Source organism: Macrobrachium rosenbergii, chromosome 3 (assembly GCF_040412425.1).
Source record: "Macrobrachium rosenbergii isolate ZJJX-2024 chromosome 3, ASM4041242v1, whole genome shotgun sequence".
Classification (NCBI taxonomy): Eukaryota; Metazoa; Arthropoda; class Malacostraca; order Decapoda; family Palaemonidae; genus Macrobrachium; species Macrobrachium rosenbergii.
The window spans coordinates 24,630,578-24,647,835 of record NC_089743.1 but is presented as its reverse complement, the minus strand read 5'-3'; the positions used below and the strand labels follow the sequence as shown (position 1 = coordinate 24,647,835).

Here is a 17,258-nt window from a genome sequence, read left to right as displayed (position 1 = left end):
TGTCATCTCCAGAACCTGTTATTATTATTATTATTATTATTATTATTATTATTATTATTATTATTATTATTATTATATTTCTACGTTCCTTGCTGTTTTTGGTATTCTTACTTCCCGTATTACTGTGTTTAACGTCACTGTAGAGTTTTGCAATTTTCAATATTCTTATTTAGCCCTCTGGACCTGACCTCTTAACCACCTAAGGACCCACATGGAAATTAATCGTCTGCAATCTGTACTTTTTATTGTTATCATTTTTAATTTTTTTTCTATTATTCCCCATATAATTACTGTCATTACCATTATTATGAATTCTACTTTTTCTACTTCTTCAGCAACTGTGTGGATACTGCCGATAATTATTTTTGTCATGTTACCTTATGTATCTAGATTGTGTGTATTGTATTTGTATATTCCATGTATATGGCCCTGAGCCGCAATAAAGATTATTATTATTATTATCATTATTATTGGCAGTATGTTAAAGTACCTCTGTGTACATGATTGTGTTTTCATTCGCTTACGTGTGTTTAGTGAAGATCTCTCAAGAATGGATGAGCGAATTTTGATGAATGAAGGTGGAAATTTGGTTTCACCCTTCCAGATGGTTAACTTTGATAACCGTTGCCAAGAAAACTATTTCGCCCGTTATTATTCACTCCGGAGTTTACTCGTTTTTAAGGAAGTATACCTTAGTTTAACCAGACCACTGAGCTGATTAACAGCTCTTCTAGTGCTAGCCCGAAGGATTAGACTTATTTGACGTGGCTAAGAACCAATTGGTTACCTAGCAGCGGGACCTACAGCTTATTAGTGGAATCCGAACCACATTATACCGGGAAATGAATTTCTATCACCAGAAATAAATTCCTCTAACTCTTCATTGGCCGGCCGGAGACTCGAACTCGGATCTAGCAGAGTGCTAGCCGAGAACTCTACCGACTCGTCCAACGAGAAACTCCTTTTAAAGGAAAAAACATATGATTATTAAGAAAGCTAAACGCATCATGTGGCTTGGTAGAAGTCTTCTGCTTAAGGCTCCTATTTGATTTACACTCGGCTCTGAATATTCAGATTAACATGGAACTCACCTGCCCTTCAAGCTTTTGCAACAGTAAACACATAGCCTACTTTTGCTAGCAAGGAGATTCTTAATGCAACAAGTGGTACCTTATCCGGGCAGATTTGGGCGAAAAGGGGATGAGACAAATAAAACTGGAGTAAAAAATAATATATTATAAACTTCGCTGCATTACAAAATATTGAAGTATAACATTAAAATAGACAACGTGGGTGCATAGAGTATATATAGTATATTTGTGTTACAAGAAAAGCAAACAGACTTTGTACCCTCGTTTTCGTGGCTCAGTCATCAGATAAGTTCAGCTACTTTCCAAAAAGGTAATACTGTATTATATAACACTTGGACTCGTTTCCTATGCTAAATATCACAGAATAAAACTATAAAACTACTTTTTGAAAGCATTAAAAACATTTTATATTACAGTACATTTTTTTTAGGTTATTTACCATGTATTACCTCTAATACAAGTCAGTTTAAATTTTAAGTTGTAACTCGGTTGATTTTATACAACAGTTAAAAGCTAGTTAAGATTTCATAGGACAGTTGCCTACTGACCTGGGTCAGCTGATGGGAAGTTCTTCACACCTGTCATAGTTAGAGACAACTTCATATGAAATCTTTGGCTGTAAATCACATACAGCACTGGGTGTCTCTGTTGCTGTCAGAAATCCTGGATGCTGTACACTTGGGAATATTCTTATTCATTGGTAAAGTCTTACATGAAATGTTGATCCTTTGTTGGGCGTCTTGGTAATTAGAATCATGGGTTAGAAGTTCGTTTTAGCTTCAGTCTTCTGTTGTGATGCTTTCCATGGAAGTTGCAATTTTCATTCAATTTCTATCTACGGGGACCAGTAATCTTTGAATCATTTTTTCCTAGTTTTCTGTACGATGTAGGTATCAATTTTATATCGCATGGGGTGACTTCTAATAAGTTCATTTTCTCTTGAAAATAACTTTTGTCTGTATTGCATCAAGTTCCCATTACAAACATCAGTCCTCATATCGTATACATTTGGTATTTGCTGACTAAAAGTGTTACATGACCTTTCATTAGATTCGTTACAAAAATTATGTTCCTAGCTACACGAACATAGGGTATTTCATTAGTTGTCCTCAGTCATTCATTATGTTATATGCAGGGTTGATGTCCCAGTCCACAAGCTTCCTATTAAATTGAATTTATTTTATGAAGAAATTGATTGAAAGACACATTTCCACAAAGCTTTCATTCGTCAACTTAATTTCGAAACTTTTGAAATCTGAATATCACTGAGGAGAGGCGACTTTTCATCTGTGCTGTTCGATCATATATGAAGGTCAGCTATTTTTCAAGGACATGTGACCAGTTCCAAATTAGTAGTAAGATAATATACAATTTTTAAGTCAAAGAGATAGAGACGAACGGTTGTCTTAAGCATTACCTGTAATGAGCATAAAAACTAAAAAAAAAAAAAATTTCGTTTTTCTAGAGTAAAATGAAAATGAAATCTTTTTGGTCCACTGTAACACAGCACTGTTACGCCTGCGCAGCTGGTTAGTTCGATCAGATTTGTGTTATAATGAAATGCTTGTCACATCTGTCTTACCGAAAGTAACATTTTATTTCAGAACTTGGGTAGGATTGGCTGTCATTTCACTGACACTGTGTGGGCATCACTAAACGGAAGTAGCGACCTGGGAAAACAAGTCCGAAGGCAATTGCTTATATTTCAGGAAAATTCAAATAATTTTTAGAGTAAGAAAGCCTGCCTGGTAATTTACTCGTAAAGGAAGACTTGAAATAGATTTCACAGTTCAGGAAGACATTCGCTACGGGAAGCCAGCAAAATTGTACACTCCAGTCGTGCTTCCTTCTCACAGAGAAGAATTTTTGAATGGAGACAATGTATTCCTGATTAGATACCGAGAATGAAGGTAGGAAATTTGATTGTTTGAATTTTAAGATATTTTAAATAGACTTCTGAGTTGTCAATGAGGACCAAATCCTGCATATCTGACCATTCAGAACGTGACAGTTTAAGGAGCAAGAATCTAACTGCTTTTTGTCTTAAATGCAGCTTCTATTCTTGATGAGTAGTCAGGATCGTGTGACCTGAAATAGTGTGAACCTTCATCACCTTCACATAGCAAATTCTTGCTCAAATACACAAATGCACTAGTACTATTTATGAACAACCAAACTAGAGCGCCGTTTTACCTATTCGATGCTCGTTTTTATTATACAATATATACATAAACTTCCTGTACTGTTTAAATTTATCATATTAGTTCTAATTTACGTGTAAATCCTTTTTACACACTGACTGGACACGCCTGATAACTTTCCAGGTACTTTAAGCACCATAATTAAAGACATTAGAATTAAGAACTTATACTAAAAATATTTGACATAAGCTTTTTGACATTCTTGGAATATGAATATAAGGATCATCCCGATCTGACAAAGGTGCAATGCAAGGATAGGCTATACTTTAGCACTGCAAATAAAGTCTAGATTAAGAACATCCTTGACTACAAAAACTCCAGCAGAGTTTAATTTCTTTAACCCACTGTCCCTCAAGACGTAAAAAGCGCGGGTAGTTTCAAACTGTGTCCTTTGCTCTTCTTTTGACTCTTTAGAGGTGGTTGGTGTAAGGTGGTGGGTTTTCTGATTCAGGAAGCTTGGGATACACCTGTAAGAAAAGGGAATGTGAACGTCTTGATTGGTCCTTCGATCTTCATGCAAAATTAATTCAAACTTCGAAGCCCAGCAGTTGTATTTAGTTTTATCTTTCAATTGTAACCTAAAATCCATCATATTTTTAGATATTTCTAAGTCCATGATAGTTTGTACCATAGAAAAATTAAGTTCCAAGGCACTGATTGCAACTTCTTTATCAATGTTTTTGACATTTAAAAAAATGACCAACTCTTTAATCTTTATTTCAAAGTGGTGACCAGTCACTAACTCGCAATCTTGTACATTACACTCACCTTAGCAGCGCCCTCTTGGTATCCATCATTATCGTATGTGTACCTGAAGACCCCTACAGGCTGGCCATTAGTACCAGATCCCTTGGTTTCACGCATCTTTCTTACATGGTGGGGGCAGAAGTCAGGTGAGGCTCTGAAGAGATCCTTACCCTTATATTCACCCTTAACGAGAGCATATATTATTCCCATAGGAATGAACACAACAGATACTGCACACAAGAGCCAGCCAAGAGACTGTATGGAGTCTGGGTACACATAGCTTCCCCAGTAGGCGGGGACGAAGAAGTAGATGGACATGATGAAGATGATCTGCAATGAAGAGAATTCTGGTTCATATTTTCAATCGCCATTTGATATGGAAGAGATGCCCAGTACTTCATTGACAGGCAAAAATGACCCAATCACTTTTAAAACGACCTAATCTCACACCAGTTAGTTGTTCATTGGAATCAATTAATTTCTGCCTATTTAAATTAAATGAGAACTATTTTAAAACGTAAGATTTCAAGTAAAGACTGGCTGTCAGAATTTTTTCGCATCTATGCCTTTACTGGAACATAAAGTGCAGCCTGTCTGTCGAAATGTCTAGACCAACAACTATAACTCTTCAGCAAGATATGGACATCCAGGTAAATATATGGCTCTGTCAGACAGCTTCTAAGCTCTCCAAGAGAGGCATAATAGACGCAGAAACTAGGATTCATGGGGCTGTCAAGTAAAGCATTTTACAAAATAAACCTTGCAAGTATCTAAAAATAAAAACGCTAAACACTACTCACAACGAGGGATACTGGTGTAACTACGGTCCAAGTGATCAGCCAATAAGCATAAAGTGGCGCAGGAACCCAAATCCCCATTTCGTCAGTGATGAAGCGCATGAACTTTCTGAAACCTGGAAAGGGAATTAAACGGGGTTTAAAGAGTTATTTTTGCATATACAGTGTCAGGGTCTCACCCGCCGGTGAAACATTTCCCACAACACTAATTGTATCTAAAGGCTTACAAAATTGCAGATACTGTACAAGCAAGACCTTTGAAAATTTATCAAGGGGACGTGGTGTTTTTATTATTAAACCATTCATTGCATTCATTATTTTTTAACATTTGCAATTTTAGACTGCTACAAATGTCCAGATATCTTTGGTGACGTTTGCAGAGATACTTTGACACATACTCAGGTCTTGAAATATTTTACGACTTTTTGTTTGATTGTAAACATTTCTTAAGCTGCAATAAATATCTGGGTATGTGTATAGAACTCTTTGATTTAATATGCAGAGAGCTTGAAATATTAATAAAGAATATTATAATTCGGAAAAATTTCGCTGCAAATGAATAAACGCAAGGGCTGTCAATCACCAAAAAAAAAAAAATATTGGATATTACTGTGTTTGTTTTAGAATTTTTTCAAGTATCGTGGAGGCATAAACTGAGATCTTTCAAATAGTGTAAATATCATTGGTTTTGTGTGTTAGGATATAAACTAAGTACTCATTTTTTTTCATAGATTACTAGTGTAAAAAGTATCCCACTTATATTTTTTAATACTGGACTACACAACATTCTCATACTTGCGTATGTCGAAGTCAAGTGATATTTATTATTTTTATTATTGTTTCATGAATTATCATACAATTGCTTTAACCTATCATCTAATTCTGTGCTGTGGCACCCAGGACTCTGAAATTAAACTCTTCCTGCCGTAAAAGCTTCAGGCAAAGCATATTCGTGGTGGGCTACACCCTTGTTGTATCGCAAAATGGGCTCAAACAATTGTTATTTCCTTTTCTTTTCCACTCTAATACGAGAGACATTAATGGTTTATCTTAGTCAAATAAATCTCAGGCGGTTTATTTAGCGTGATGGAAACAGGTAAACATATAGTTCTCATTACTTTCAATAACTGTTCACAGAAATGGTCATCACTAATCAACTTACCAAAAATGTATTGTATTAAGACAATTTCGGTGATGGCCAAAATCAGAACAGACAGCCCAGCCGAATACCAGTTGAATAACTCAAACATATATATTCCACCTTGTAGGCACATTGTCAAACCACAGAGGAACAGCGCTAGGCACAAAACTGTCACCACCAAAGGTTTTTTGGCGCGAAGACTTTCAAACTGGTCAAATAGGGCCGTTGCCAGGGTCTCCACCATCGTGAACTAGAAGAAAACAAATGATTGGCAAATGATCAGAAAATATTAAGAAACTATGCACATCAACATAATCCAAATTTACAAAACCTGTCCAAGATTCAAGCAGAGATTCGGGGTCTCACACAGTTTCATACCTGAGAATCGAGACCTAGGGTGATCAACATTGCAAAGAAGAGGATAGCCCAGAGAGGTGGCACTGGCATGCGTGTCACGGCTGCTGGATACACAACAAAGGCCAGACCAGAACCGGAATCAACTACATCCTTAACTTCAACTCCGAGTTCTGTGGCCAAGAATCCCAAAATACTAAAGATGACGAAGCCAGCAAACACTGAAGTGCTGCAGTTTGCAAGTGAAATGATGATGGCATCTCTGTAAAAAGAAAAGAGGAGTTTATCATGAGTGTTCTCTAAAGGAAAAATATACTTGAAAGAATTTTTCTCATAGTTTGAGTCATCTTTATTAACATAAAGCATGTGATATGCATCATCATTCTAAAATATGTTCCTTATTCAATTTTAGTTAATGCAATGCTTTCAACGGGTTCTCATGTAATAATGCTACAGTTACCTCATACAGTTGTTTTTGAATTTATTATAAGATGCAAGAGTGATAAGGCCTCCAAATGAAGAGCCCAATGAGTAGAAAATCTGAGTAGCAGCATCATTCCAGACTTCTGTTTCTGCCAGACGAGCTAGGTTTGGCTTCAAGATGTAGAATTCAATGCCCTTGTATGCCCCTTCAAGGGTCACTCCTGGAAGACGTGTGAAGAAATGTATATCAGGGATAAGGATGTTTATTTGATCCACACTTCCCCTTTATGAAAAACTTACACCTCATCCACGCTGCTCTGTTCCTTAAAATTCATGAAATTGGGATTTCAGACAAAGCAAAAATCTATGTATTTATAATTGCTCTGGTCTTTTAGTGAAATTTTCTAAAAGGAATTTCCTGCTTGTTGTAAATAAATTTACTTAATTTAAAATTGCACACAACAACATTGACCAACTGTGAGAAGGCAACACCAACCTCTGATGAAAAGAATGATAAGCACAACGTAGGGAAACAGAGCTGTGAAGTAGACGACCTTCCCGGAGCTCTTGACTCCCTTGATCATGCAGAGCCCCACAACGATCCAGGCCAGAGCCAGACAGCCTACGAGCTCCCACCGCATGGATCCCATGTCCTCCCAGGAGGTTCCAGTGACCCCCAACATTCTGTTCCTGTTGTTTTAAGTCGAAAAGGATTTTAATGAAGCAGCCGTAGATGGAACAAGCTAGTGACAACCCGAGCATATAAAATACACAGCAAATGATAACATTATTCTTGAGTGGTATTCTATACTATCTAGTTATTTATCATAACGACACTACAGTTGAGATAAAAGGAAGTATTGCATCAAGTAAAGGCTGGATATTAATGCTATATTGTTTATATATTTTTTTCAAAGGATTTTTAACTTGAAACATCGTAAAATTTTTACGTGATCTGTGGGATATAAAAAGTCTTTTTATAAATGAGTCCATGAAGAGAATTGTTATAAATTAAGATTATGATCACTTAATGCTAGATTTATTTAAAACTCAAACTCACGATATGCAGCACAATTTTATTATGGAAATACGAGCCAGTGGGACTGGCAGCCTAATACCCTTTTCTAGTCGGTAACCGATGTAGACGGGAAATAAGTGAAAAAAAGAGGAAATATGGGACTTGACCACGGAGGACACAATGGAACTCCTTTTTAAAGGATGAAAGCATACAAGGAACAATAAAGGCAAAAGAAAGCAAGGAATAATTCAATTTGAGACGGTTGCTGATAAAGTGGAAGAAAAAGGTAGGTTGAATAGCTGAACCCTGAGGAACACCACTAGAGATAGGGAAAGGAACAGATATTGTGCCATCAAAGCGGCAGATATAAAATGACTGGATAATTTGCTTGGAATAAGCTTACAGAGGGAATGAGTGACTCCAGGGAAGGAAATTTGACAACGGAGACCTAATCTCGTAATTTTCACGTTTGGTCAGGAATATTTAAACACAAAATCAGAACTTACTTGAAATAATCTTCACTGGCAGATATTCTGCTGATAGTAGACTCGGCATTAACAATATAGCTTGAATTACCAGGGTCAACGCAGGAATCTTCATCATAAGGTGCCAGATTCCCAAAACTGCACAGGTCATCGACAGAAATGCAAGTTTTGTTGTAGTAAAACAAGGACTGGTTACGGCAGCCTGCGGATGCATCCTCTGTGAAACAACCTGGGAGAAATTTTGAATAATATATCAATAACAGCTTACTTTTTAGTTGTAACTACTAAAAAACTTACAAACAGCGCAGAAGGGAACTAAATATCCACTCTCCAGTAACCTAGACTTGTCTTTTATTAGCACAGGGACAGATATGCAAAAGTGAAATGTATTCCTTACAGAGAAAACCCTTTCAGGGACATCTTTCCTCTTACAACATGAACACATTCTTGTCACTGAAAAGAATTGAGCCATGTCCACATACTCTTGGCTTCAGTCTCTCTAAATAGAAAGTTAGCATTCATAAATACAACGGTACACCACGTACAGCTCTGAAAATATGTCAGATTACTGTATACAAAAATGTTCTGTAACACTTACCAATGGAATTAAAATCATTGTTACAATGACCCCACGGCAGTTCACTGGTGAAGGAAGCAAAGGTGTAGAAGATAGTCCAAGCCAGGATTATGTTGTAATATATAGCTACCAACAGGGACACGATAATCATGCCCCATCCAAGACCTGAAAACAATTACGAACACATAAAAAGAAAATATGAATTTCATTTTCCTTAGGTATCTTTTTACTCACAGGTAGCCGGTTAATTTCTCATCTGCCAAGTACAAAGCAAAAAAAAAAAAAAAAAAACTAAAAACTTGGAGTTTAGGTAAAGATGAATTTTCTAGATGCTGCAACAAGAGCAAAATTGAGTGAGAGCACCTTGTCATTCTGACTAATAAATTGACAGGAATCTCATAACAATTTCTAGGGTACAAAAAAAAAAGTTATGATGTCATATGCTAGTTTCTCTTGAGAAAAGGAGATCTACAACTCACCACAAAAGAATGGCGCAATTTTGGGGAATATGATGTTTGGTCCCAAACTGGCGTATTGTCCAAGAGCAAGCTCCATGAAGAAGAGTGGAAGACCTGCGGCGAACAGCATGACGGCGTAGGGGATGAGGAACGCAGCTGTGAACAGCAAGAAAATTAACTTGAGAACTGAAGTACTTATCGGCGTTGTCAGTAGATGGGGAAGCTCAAAATTCATAAAAGTTTTTTTTTTTTTTTTATTTTGAATATCAACCTCATTTCAATAACGTTTAACCTTTTTTGGATAGTGGGCGGGGTTGACGTTGCTGAGTGTGTGATGTACCGTGGTGGACAAACGACATTGTTAGTTACCGTACAACCCCAAACTAATGGACCAATACCTAAGCGCACAGCACCAGCATCCATGACCTCTATCCATCAGCTTGGGCCTAGATTTGTAAACGTAATGGGAAGTTTATGACTGCTGATGGAGAATCTCCATCAAATAATTCATTAAATATTTGCTATCACTTTTCCTGCTTCACAAACTAGCAACAACACTGATAGTCACTAGTGTCAATCCATGTATTCAGTTTAACGCAACGGTGTCGTATGTACGAGTACATGTTTGTTATACATCCATGTCTCTGGGCGCGTTCGGAGCAATGAGAAAGATAAAGAACAATATTGTTTGATACTCTTGGGAATAAGTCATTCACCGTGAAGGCTAGCTGCGTGCCTGCGTTCACCACGAAAACTTGACAACCAAAGCCGTCGTTTTCGGAAGAAACAAATGATAATTAGGGATGTTAATTATCGCCAGCGAAAAATGACACCCTTCCCGTGGTATCATCAGTCTCAATGACGAATCATCCGCAGCGTTCGTACTGTCCCAAAGGAAACAAGATTTGATTTTTCAGTATGCCCATCTACGTAAGGCTCAAATACGGAAGAAATCAGGCGTAGACCCATTCCACTTGTAATTTTGGTCAATATGGTGATCGCTTCAGTGAAATACTTGGTCGAGCGATTTATCTTTGTTTTATTAAGATTATTTTTATTTCAAAACTGGTCGCTAATAATCATTTCTCGCAAAATAAACAGTGCAAGGCGAAAGGTACGGCTACGATTTGCTGCTTCCCTGTCTATTTTAATTTTTCACATTTACACGTCATTTTATCAATTTTGTTTTATTTATCTCCTAAGAATATTTGACCCCGTCACCTTATTTGTTATTGTCGAAGTGTCCTCTCAGTGATTCTTTTATTCACGGATTCTATCAGATTTTGCTGGAGTCGATTGATCAGGTATTTATGGAATCAGGAATGTCAGATCGACATACAAACCAGGAAACTAACCTGCGACATCTCCACCCGATTCACCCATTTTTGAAATCTCCGTGGCTTAGCGGCAAGTTATTAGGAGTAAGGGTTCAAGTCCTGATGTTTTGTGGCCTTTTTACTGCCTTGAATATATTTGCGTGTAAAGTGTACATAGAATTAATTTTTAATCAGATCATGTACTTTTAACTTGTTAGAAAGACAGATACTAACTTAGGAGTCGAAATACGTCTTGCCTCACGGGACCTTCATAAGACGACAAAAAAGAAAGAAAGTTAAACCTGATGAATTTCTTTGAATTAAAAGGCTGAGAACATAAAGCGAGGGCTCTGTAACACGATCACACCTCATCTTCATTTTCTCTCTTATCTTACTTTCATCCCTCCTTTCTCGTTTCCTTTTTCGTCCTTTCTCCTCATTACCTTCTTTTCCCTCTCTCCTTTTCTCCATCCCTTATTTCCTCTTACCCTTATTTCCTTCCTACCTCCTTCATTCCCTCCTCTTATACTCTCCCGCATTCCCTCTCCCTTTTCTTCAATAATTTTATTCTTTCCCTCTTCATCATCTTCCTTCTCACCTTTCTTTTCTTTCTCTCATTCCCTCATCCATTCCTTCCCTTTTTTTCCCTCTCTTCTCATTTAGTGTTCATTGCTTTGTCAAAGATGTATACCATCATAAAAGGAGGGCCTCGGCGAGGTAATCCTTACCTCTCTGAAGTGGAACCATTCATAAAATATTTGCTCTCTCTCTCTCTCTCTCTCTCTCTCTCTCTCTCTCTCTCTCTCTCTCTCTCTCTCTCATTCCTTCATCTTCGTTAATTTTTTCCCTTTCTATATTGCTCCTCTCTTTACTTTCTTCCTCATTCCCTCCACCATCCTCTGATTCCTCTTCTCCCCCTTCTCCCTGCTCACTTCTTTTCCTTTTCTCTCTCTCCCTCCTTCTTTCCCTCCCTCCTTCGTTCCCTTCCACCATCTTTCTCTTCATATCTTTCCTCCCTCATTCGCTCTCCCCGTCCGCCCTCCCATTTTTCCCGAAAGAGACGTCACGCCACCATTACCTCCTCCATTCTTGTAGCAGAGGTAAGGGAACCTCCAGACGTTGCCGAATCCTACGGCGTACCCCAGACAGGACAAGAAGAACTCGCACTGGTTCCCCCAGGTGCCTCTCTCCTCTTCCTCATTGTCGAGGTTCTCCTGGGATCCCGCGTCCTTCTCGTCCTTGCCCATCGTCCCTGAGGCGGAGTTTGTACCTGCAACAGAAAAACGGCCGCTCAGAATCTGCTCCCAGTTAAGAAGCTGAAGATGAGGTATATGTTATTGTTAGTGCCTTTGCTGGTGGTCTCACCTTTATGAACATGAAAATAATGAAATATTCTTGAAGTCACCAACAGGGTTTTTGCGACGATTTTTATTATTATAATTATTATTATTGGAAAGAGAAACCCACATTATTCTTGTGTATAACTTGTTTACTGGTAAATATTTACATATTACTTTGATCTCGAGCACTTTCAGGTCCTAACTGTGACCCTTTTCCTGTGACCCTTTTTCAAGAGATGACTACCTCATCTCTTGAAAAAGGGTCACAGTCAGGACCTGAAAGTGCTCGAGATCAAAGTAATATGTAAATATTTACCAGTAAACAAGTTATACACAAGAATCTTGTGGGTTTCTCTTTCCATCTTCAGAAGAAAACTGAAAGAAGTTTTTGTTTGATTATTATTATTATTATTATTATTATTATTATTATTATTATTATTATTATTATTATTAAAAAATACTCACAGTAGCATAAGTCTTGAAATGGAGAAACACGTCTGCAGTTATGTATGGGTACAAATATATTTAAAAATAAATCTAAACAGAGAGCTTTCGGCAATCTGTTCAAGGGGAATCGAACGGATTGCCGAAACTCTCTGTTGAGATTTATTTTAAAATATATTTGTACCCATGCATAACTGTGGATTTGTTTCTCCATTATTATTATTATTATTATTATTATTATTATTATTATTATTATTATTATTATTATTATTATTATTATTATTATTATTTCAGAGGGCTACGACAGAAAGTTACTGAAATAACTCACTGTCGTGATCTTTCACTTTTCATGATGATAAATGAAGACATATGGCATTGTAGAATGGCTTTTATTTATTTCTGTTCATGACAGCACATATAAACAGATGAGAGAAAAATGATAAAAAGTTTCAGAGAATTTATGACACCCATTAATGAAAAAGCTTTACGCAACATGACAGAATAATAGAAAATAACATTGAATACATTAACACTACCACGCAATGATTTAACATTCAAATAAATTTAAAATGCGCCTAACTAGAGTACTTAAATCATACTGAAAAGATGGAATTACGCTGTGAAAAGACAGGACGTAAGTATATGACCTCAAAAGATGGCAAAAAATTATCGGCCAGGACCAAAACCTCTGCCGTAATCATTACCCCATCCCCCAAGGGTGAGCTCCCACCGCTCCCCCCCACCCCACCAGAATTTTCTTCTTGAGCTTCCCGGATGTAACCGAAGCGGCTGTCGTGACCCAGGAGTCATTGCAGCTCTCTCTCTCTCTCTCTCTCTCTCTCTCTCTCTCTCTCTCTCTCTCACCCGATACTAGCTCTATATTGCTTTCACATGCAAAGTCCCCTCTCTTCTCTCTCTCTCTCTCTCTCCACTTAAGAAACCATATCGTTTTACGAAATGTATGTATTTTGTTTTAGTAGTGCGAGTTTATCTACTTTTGTGTTCTCAATCAAAGAAGTCAACCAAGTGTGGGGGAAAAATGTGATACACAACATTACACAGCATATGTTTGTAAGCGAGAGGAGCGGAGGGGTTGGTGGGCAAGGGGTCTTTAAGTGAGAGGAGCGGAGGGTTTGGTGGGCAATGGGTCTTCCTCTGTGGGGGTAGGCCACCTGAAGGAAGTCGAGTACGGAGTAGATTCAGTTCGCGCGTATGTTATACACGTAGTTCATAACGCGTGTTTATTTTTTATCGGGCATTTAAAATTTTTCTTTTACATATGAAATTTTTAAGTTCGGAACCAGCTGGGAACAGTCCTGTTCTGCTGTAAAATTTCCAAACTCAGTCCTCAAACTTCTCAGAAGCTAATGCCAGTAAGCTCTTTGAATTTAGGAAACGCATCACTTGTTCTGAATCTTTTCCAGTCTGGCTCCTTTTCAAAATATTTTAAAAGCTATTCTGAATAGATACATATCGATTAAATTATTAATGATCATTGATGTTCAGCACTTTCACGTTTTTTGAACTGTTTGTACTAACAAAACAAGCCACGAGTAATGTGTCAACTTTCTCGGGAAATCGTATAGGTATGCTGTTTTGATACGGTACTTTGTGCATTTGCGATGACTGGTAACCTTGCTCACCTTGCGCTGGAGTGCTGCTTGTCTGTTTCAAATGCCTGTAACGGATTGAACACGGAATAAGTACATTTTATCTGGTGGAGATACTGAAGATGCAAGTTCTTGCAAACAAACTTTTGCCTCAACATTTTGCTTGAACACATTTATGCGTGTATCCAGTAGTTACAAGATTTCTTCGATGTTTTGCTTTAACCGCGAGAAGCTTAGTAAGCTAATGAACAGGGAACCAAAATGGTGATTAAATCTCATATGTTTAAAAATCACATAGATCCAGATGTTGCGTAACATGTGAGCTTCGTTGCGTTAAAAAAAAAAATATTTGTCAACAACGTCCCTCTTCTTTACTTAACGGTCGCAATCCCAGAATGTGATTCCTTAGTCCGTTTTCCTTTTATTACAATATATATATATATATATATATATATATATATATATATATATATATATATATATATATATATATATATGAGAGATCCTCAAATGAAAATAAAAGTAGATACTTAGACTTTTGACTTATATACTAAAGCCACCTCAGGAGGATACAAGGAGTGAGAGGGAGATGGAATAAGAGGGTCAGAAGCCTCGGCATCTTCCTATATTTTCATGTCAAGATCTTTTACGTTCTTCCCACATATATATATATATATATATATATATATATATATATATATATATATATATATATATATATATATATATGTATATATATATATATATGTATATATATGTATATATATATATATGTATATATATATATATGTATATGTATATATATGTATGTATATGTATATATATGTATATATATATATATATATATATATATATATATATATATATATATATATATATATATATATATATCAAGTATGTCCACAAAGGTCCCGTGGACGAGGAATGTAAAAGATCCTGTCATGAAAGTAAAGGAAGATGCCGAGGCTTCTGACCCTCTTATTCCATCTCCTTCTCTCTCCTTTCACCACTCCTTGTATCCTCCTTTTTCCCCTGAGGTGGCTTAAGTATAAAAGTCAAAAGTCTAGGTATCTACGTCTTTTATTTTCATTTGAGGATCTCTCTCATATATCCAGTAGTTACAAAGATTTCTTCGATGATTTGCTTTTACCGCGAGAAGCTTAGTAAGCTATTAAACAGGGAACCAAAATTATTAAATCTCATATGTTTAAAAAATCACTTAGATGCAGATGTTGCGTAACGTGAGCTTCGTTGCGTTAAAATAAAAAAATATTTGTCAACAGCGTCCCTCTTCTTTACTTAACGGTCGCAATTCCAGAATGTGATTCCCTTAGTCCGCTTTCCTTTATTATATATATATAAAAGTGACCAGTAGATTCTACATATATATATATATATATATATATATATATATATATATATATATATATATATATATATATATATATGTATATATATATGTATATATATATATATATATATATATATATATATATATATATATATATATATATATATAATAAAAGGAATGCGGACTAAGGGAATCATATATATGTATATATGTATATATATATATATATATATATATATATATATATATATATATATATATATATATATAATAATAAAGGAAAGCGGACTAAAGGAATCACATTCTGGAATTGCGACCGTTAAGTAAAGAAGAGGGACGCTGTTGACAAATATATTTTTAACGCAACGCAGCCCATGTGTTACGCAACAACTGGATCTATGTGATTTTTAAACATATGAGATTTAATCACATAAATTTTGGTTCCCTGTTTAATAGCTTACTAAGCTTTTCGCGGTTAAAGCAATTCATCGAGGAAATCTTTGTAACTACTGGATATACGCATAAATGTGTTCAAGCAAAATGTTGAGGCAAAAGTTTGTTTGCAAGAACTTACACCTTCAGTACCTTCACCAGAGATGCATAATTAGGTGTATATATATATGTATATATACATATATATATATATATATATATATATATATATATATATATATATATATATATATATATATATATATATATATATATCTGAGTCCAGATATGCAGAGCCACAGCGAATGCGCATATATTATATAAAAAGAAGTCGTCAGAGATTCCGGTATTACAAGAGAGTGTCGAATTTGCAAGACCGCATATTGTTAAGAGCCAACAGTGGGAGACGCTGAGCTTCGATTGGATGATGGCAGGTCTAGACATGGAAGTAATGGTGTGCAGAATACCGTTGTTACACTTAGAAAAATATGTACTGTATATACAGCACAATATATTTGAGACAGAGGGATAACTTCTTCCAGTCTGGCCAAATGATCAGTTTCCCCTACTTTTTTCGGTGGAGTTACGCTGATCTTTCTGTTATATGTTTATGCAAACGCACTTTTTTAGAAATGATTGTCATTCCTCTGAATCAACATGTTCCTGATTCAAATTGCTGTTGTCTATCTTCTTGCCGTTGCTAAAGTTTCCATTGATGTTGTTAGCAATATTCTGTGCAGCATTTTTGGAAAAGTCACGGCAGGGGCGTCATTTCAGGGGGGCTGGGGGGCAACTGCCCCCTTAGACTCAAGTTGCCCCCCCCAGCCTCAACTTGTCCCCCTCACTCCACCAAGCCCCAAGAAGTAATAGCAGCTGGTTTTCCATTATTCCTACCGAAATTCAAATGTGTCATCACATTAAGTTATAGCTTTCTCTCTATCTATTTTATGTACTTCAAAAAACACATAAAATAGCTCAAAATTAAAAAACCTCCAGGTGATTAGGCTTCGCTTGCCCCCGCCCCCCCATCAAAAATCTGAAATGACGCCCCTGGGTCACAGTAATATACGAAAACAAATTTCCCACATAGCTATTTCAGAACTGACCTCACAACTGTGGCCTAAATCTCTGTCCAAATATGTATCTCATTGAGTATTAACTGAGTGCTGTTTATTATGCATTCTGTTTCATGTTTTTGCCTGTACTGCTGGTCGATCGGTACATAACTCTGTCAAAATGTGCTTTTGCCTTTTGTTTGCTAAGTAACCAATTGGTTCTTAGCCACGTAAGATAAGTGTAATCCTTCGGGCCAGCCCTAGGAGAGCTGTTAATCAGCTCAGTGGCCGGGTAAAACTAAGGTACACTTAACTTGTATCTAATACACATTTCCTTATCATCATCCTAAGAGTCGTCACAATCGCCACTATCACGTCATTTGCTCTCAGCAAGGCCCGTCATCATTACTCCCTGTAT

At 36.6% G+C, this 17,258-nt stretch overlaps 1 protein-coding gene across 1 annotated transcript in view; it reads right to left on the bottom strand.

Annotated features, from left to right (window-relative positions):
* Window positions 1-1,216: 1,216 nt before the first annotated feature.
* The window catches only part of LOC136853301 (sodium- and chloride-dependent glycine transporter 1-like), a 62,253-nt gene continuing 46,211 nt past the window's right edge, over window positions 1,217-17,258 (bottom strand). The window contains exons 2-12 of the mRNA XM_067128667.1: window positions 11,687-11,878; window positions 9,314-9,448; window positions 8,856-8,999; window positions 8,279-8,486; window positions 7,251-7,444; window positions 6,792-6,975; window positions 6,356-6,593; window positions 5,999-6,227; window positions 4,840-4,952; window positions 4,061-4,369; window positions 1,217-3,759 (exon numbers count right to left, since the gene is read on the bottom strand). Of these exons, the coding sequence (XP_066984768.1) occupies window positions 3,703-3,759; window positions 4,061-4,369; window positions 4,840-4,952; window positions 5,999-6,227; window positions 6,356-6,593; window positions 6,792-6,975; window positions 7,251-7,444; window positions 8,279-8,486; window positions 8,856-8,999; window positions 9,314-9,448; window positions 11,687-11,855 (1,980 nt within the window). The 5' untranslated portion in view covers window positions 11,856-11,878 and the 3' untranslated portion in view covers window positions 1,217-3,702. The remainder of the gene's footprint in view (window positions 3,760-4,060; window positions 4,370-4,839; window positions 4,953-5,998; window positions 6,228-6,355; window positions 6,594-6,791; window positions 6,976-7,250; window positions 7,445-8,278; window positions 8,487-8,855; window positions 9,000-9,313; window positions 9,449-11,686; window positions 11,879-17,258) is intronic.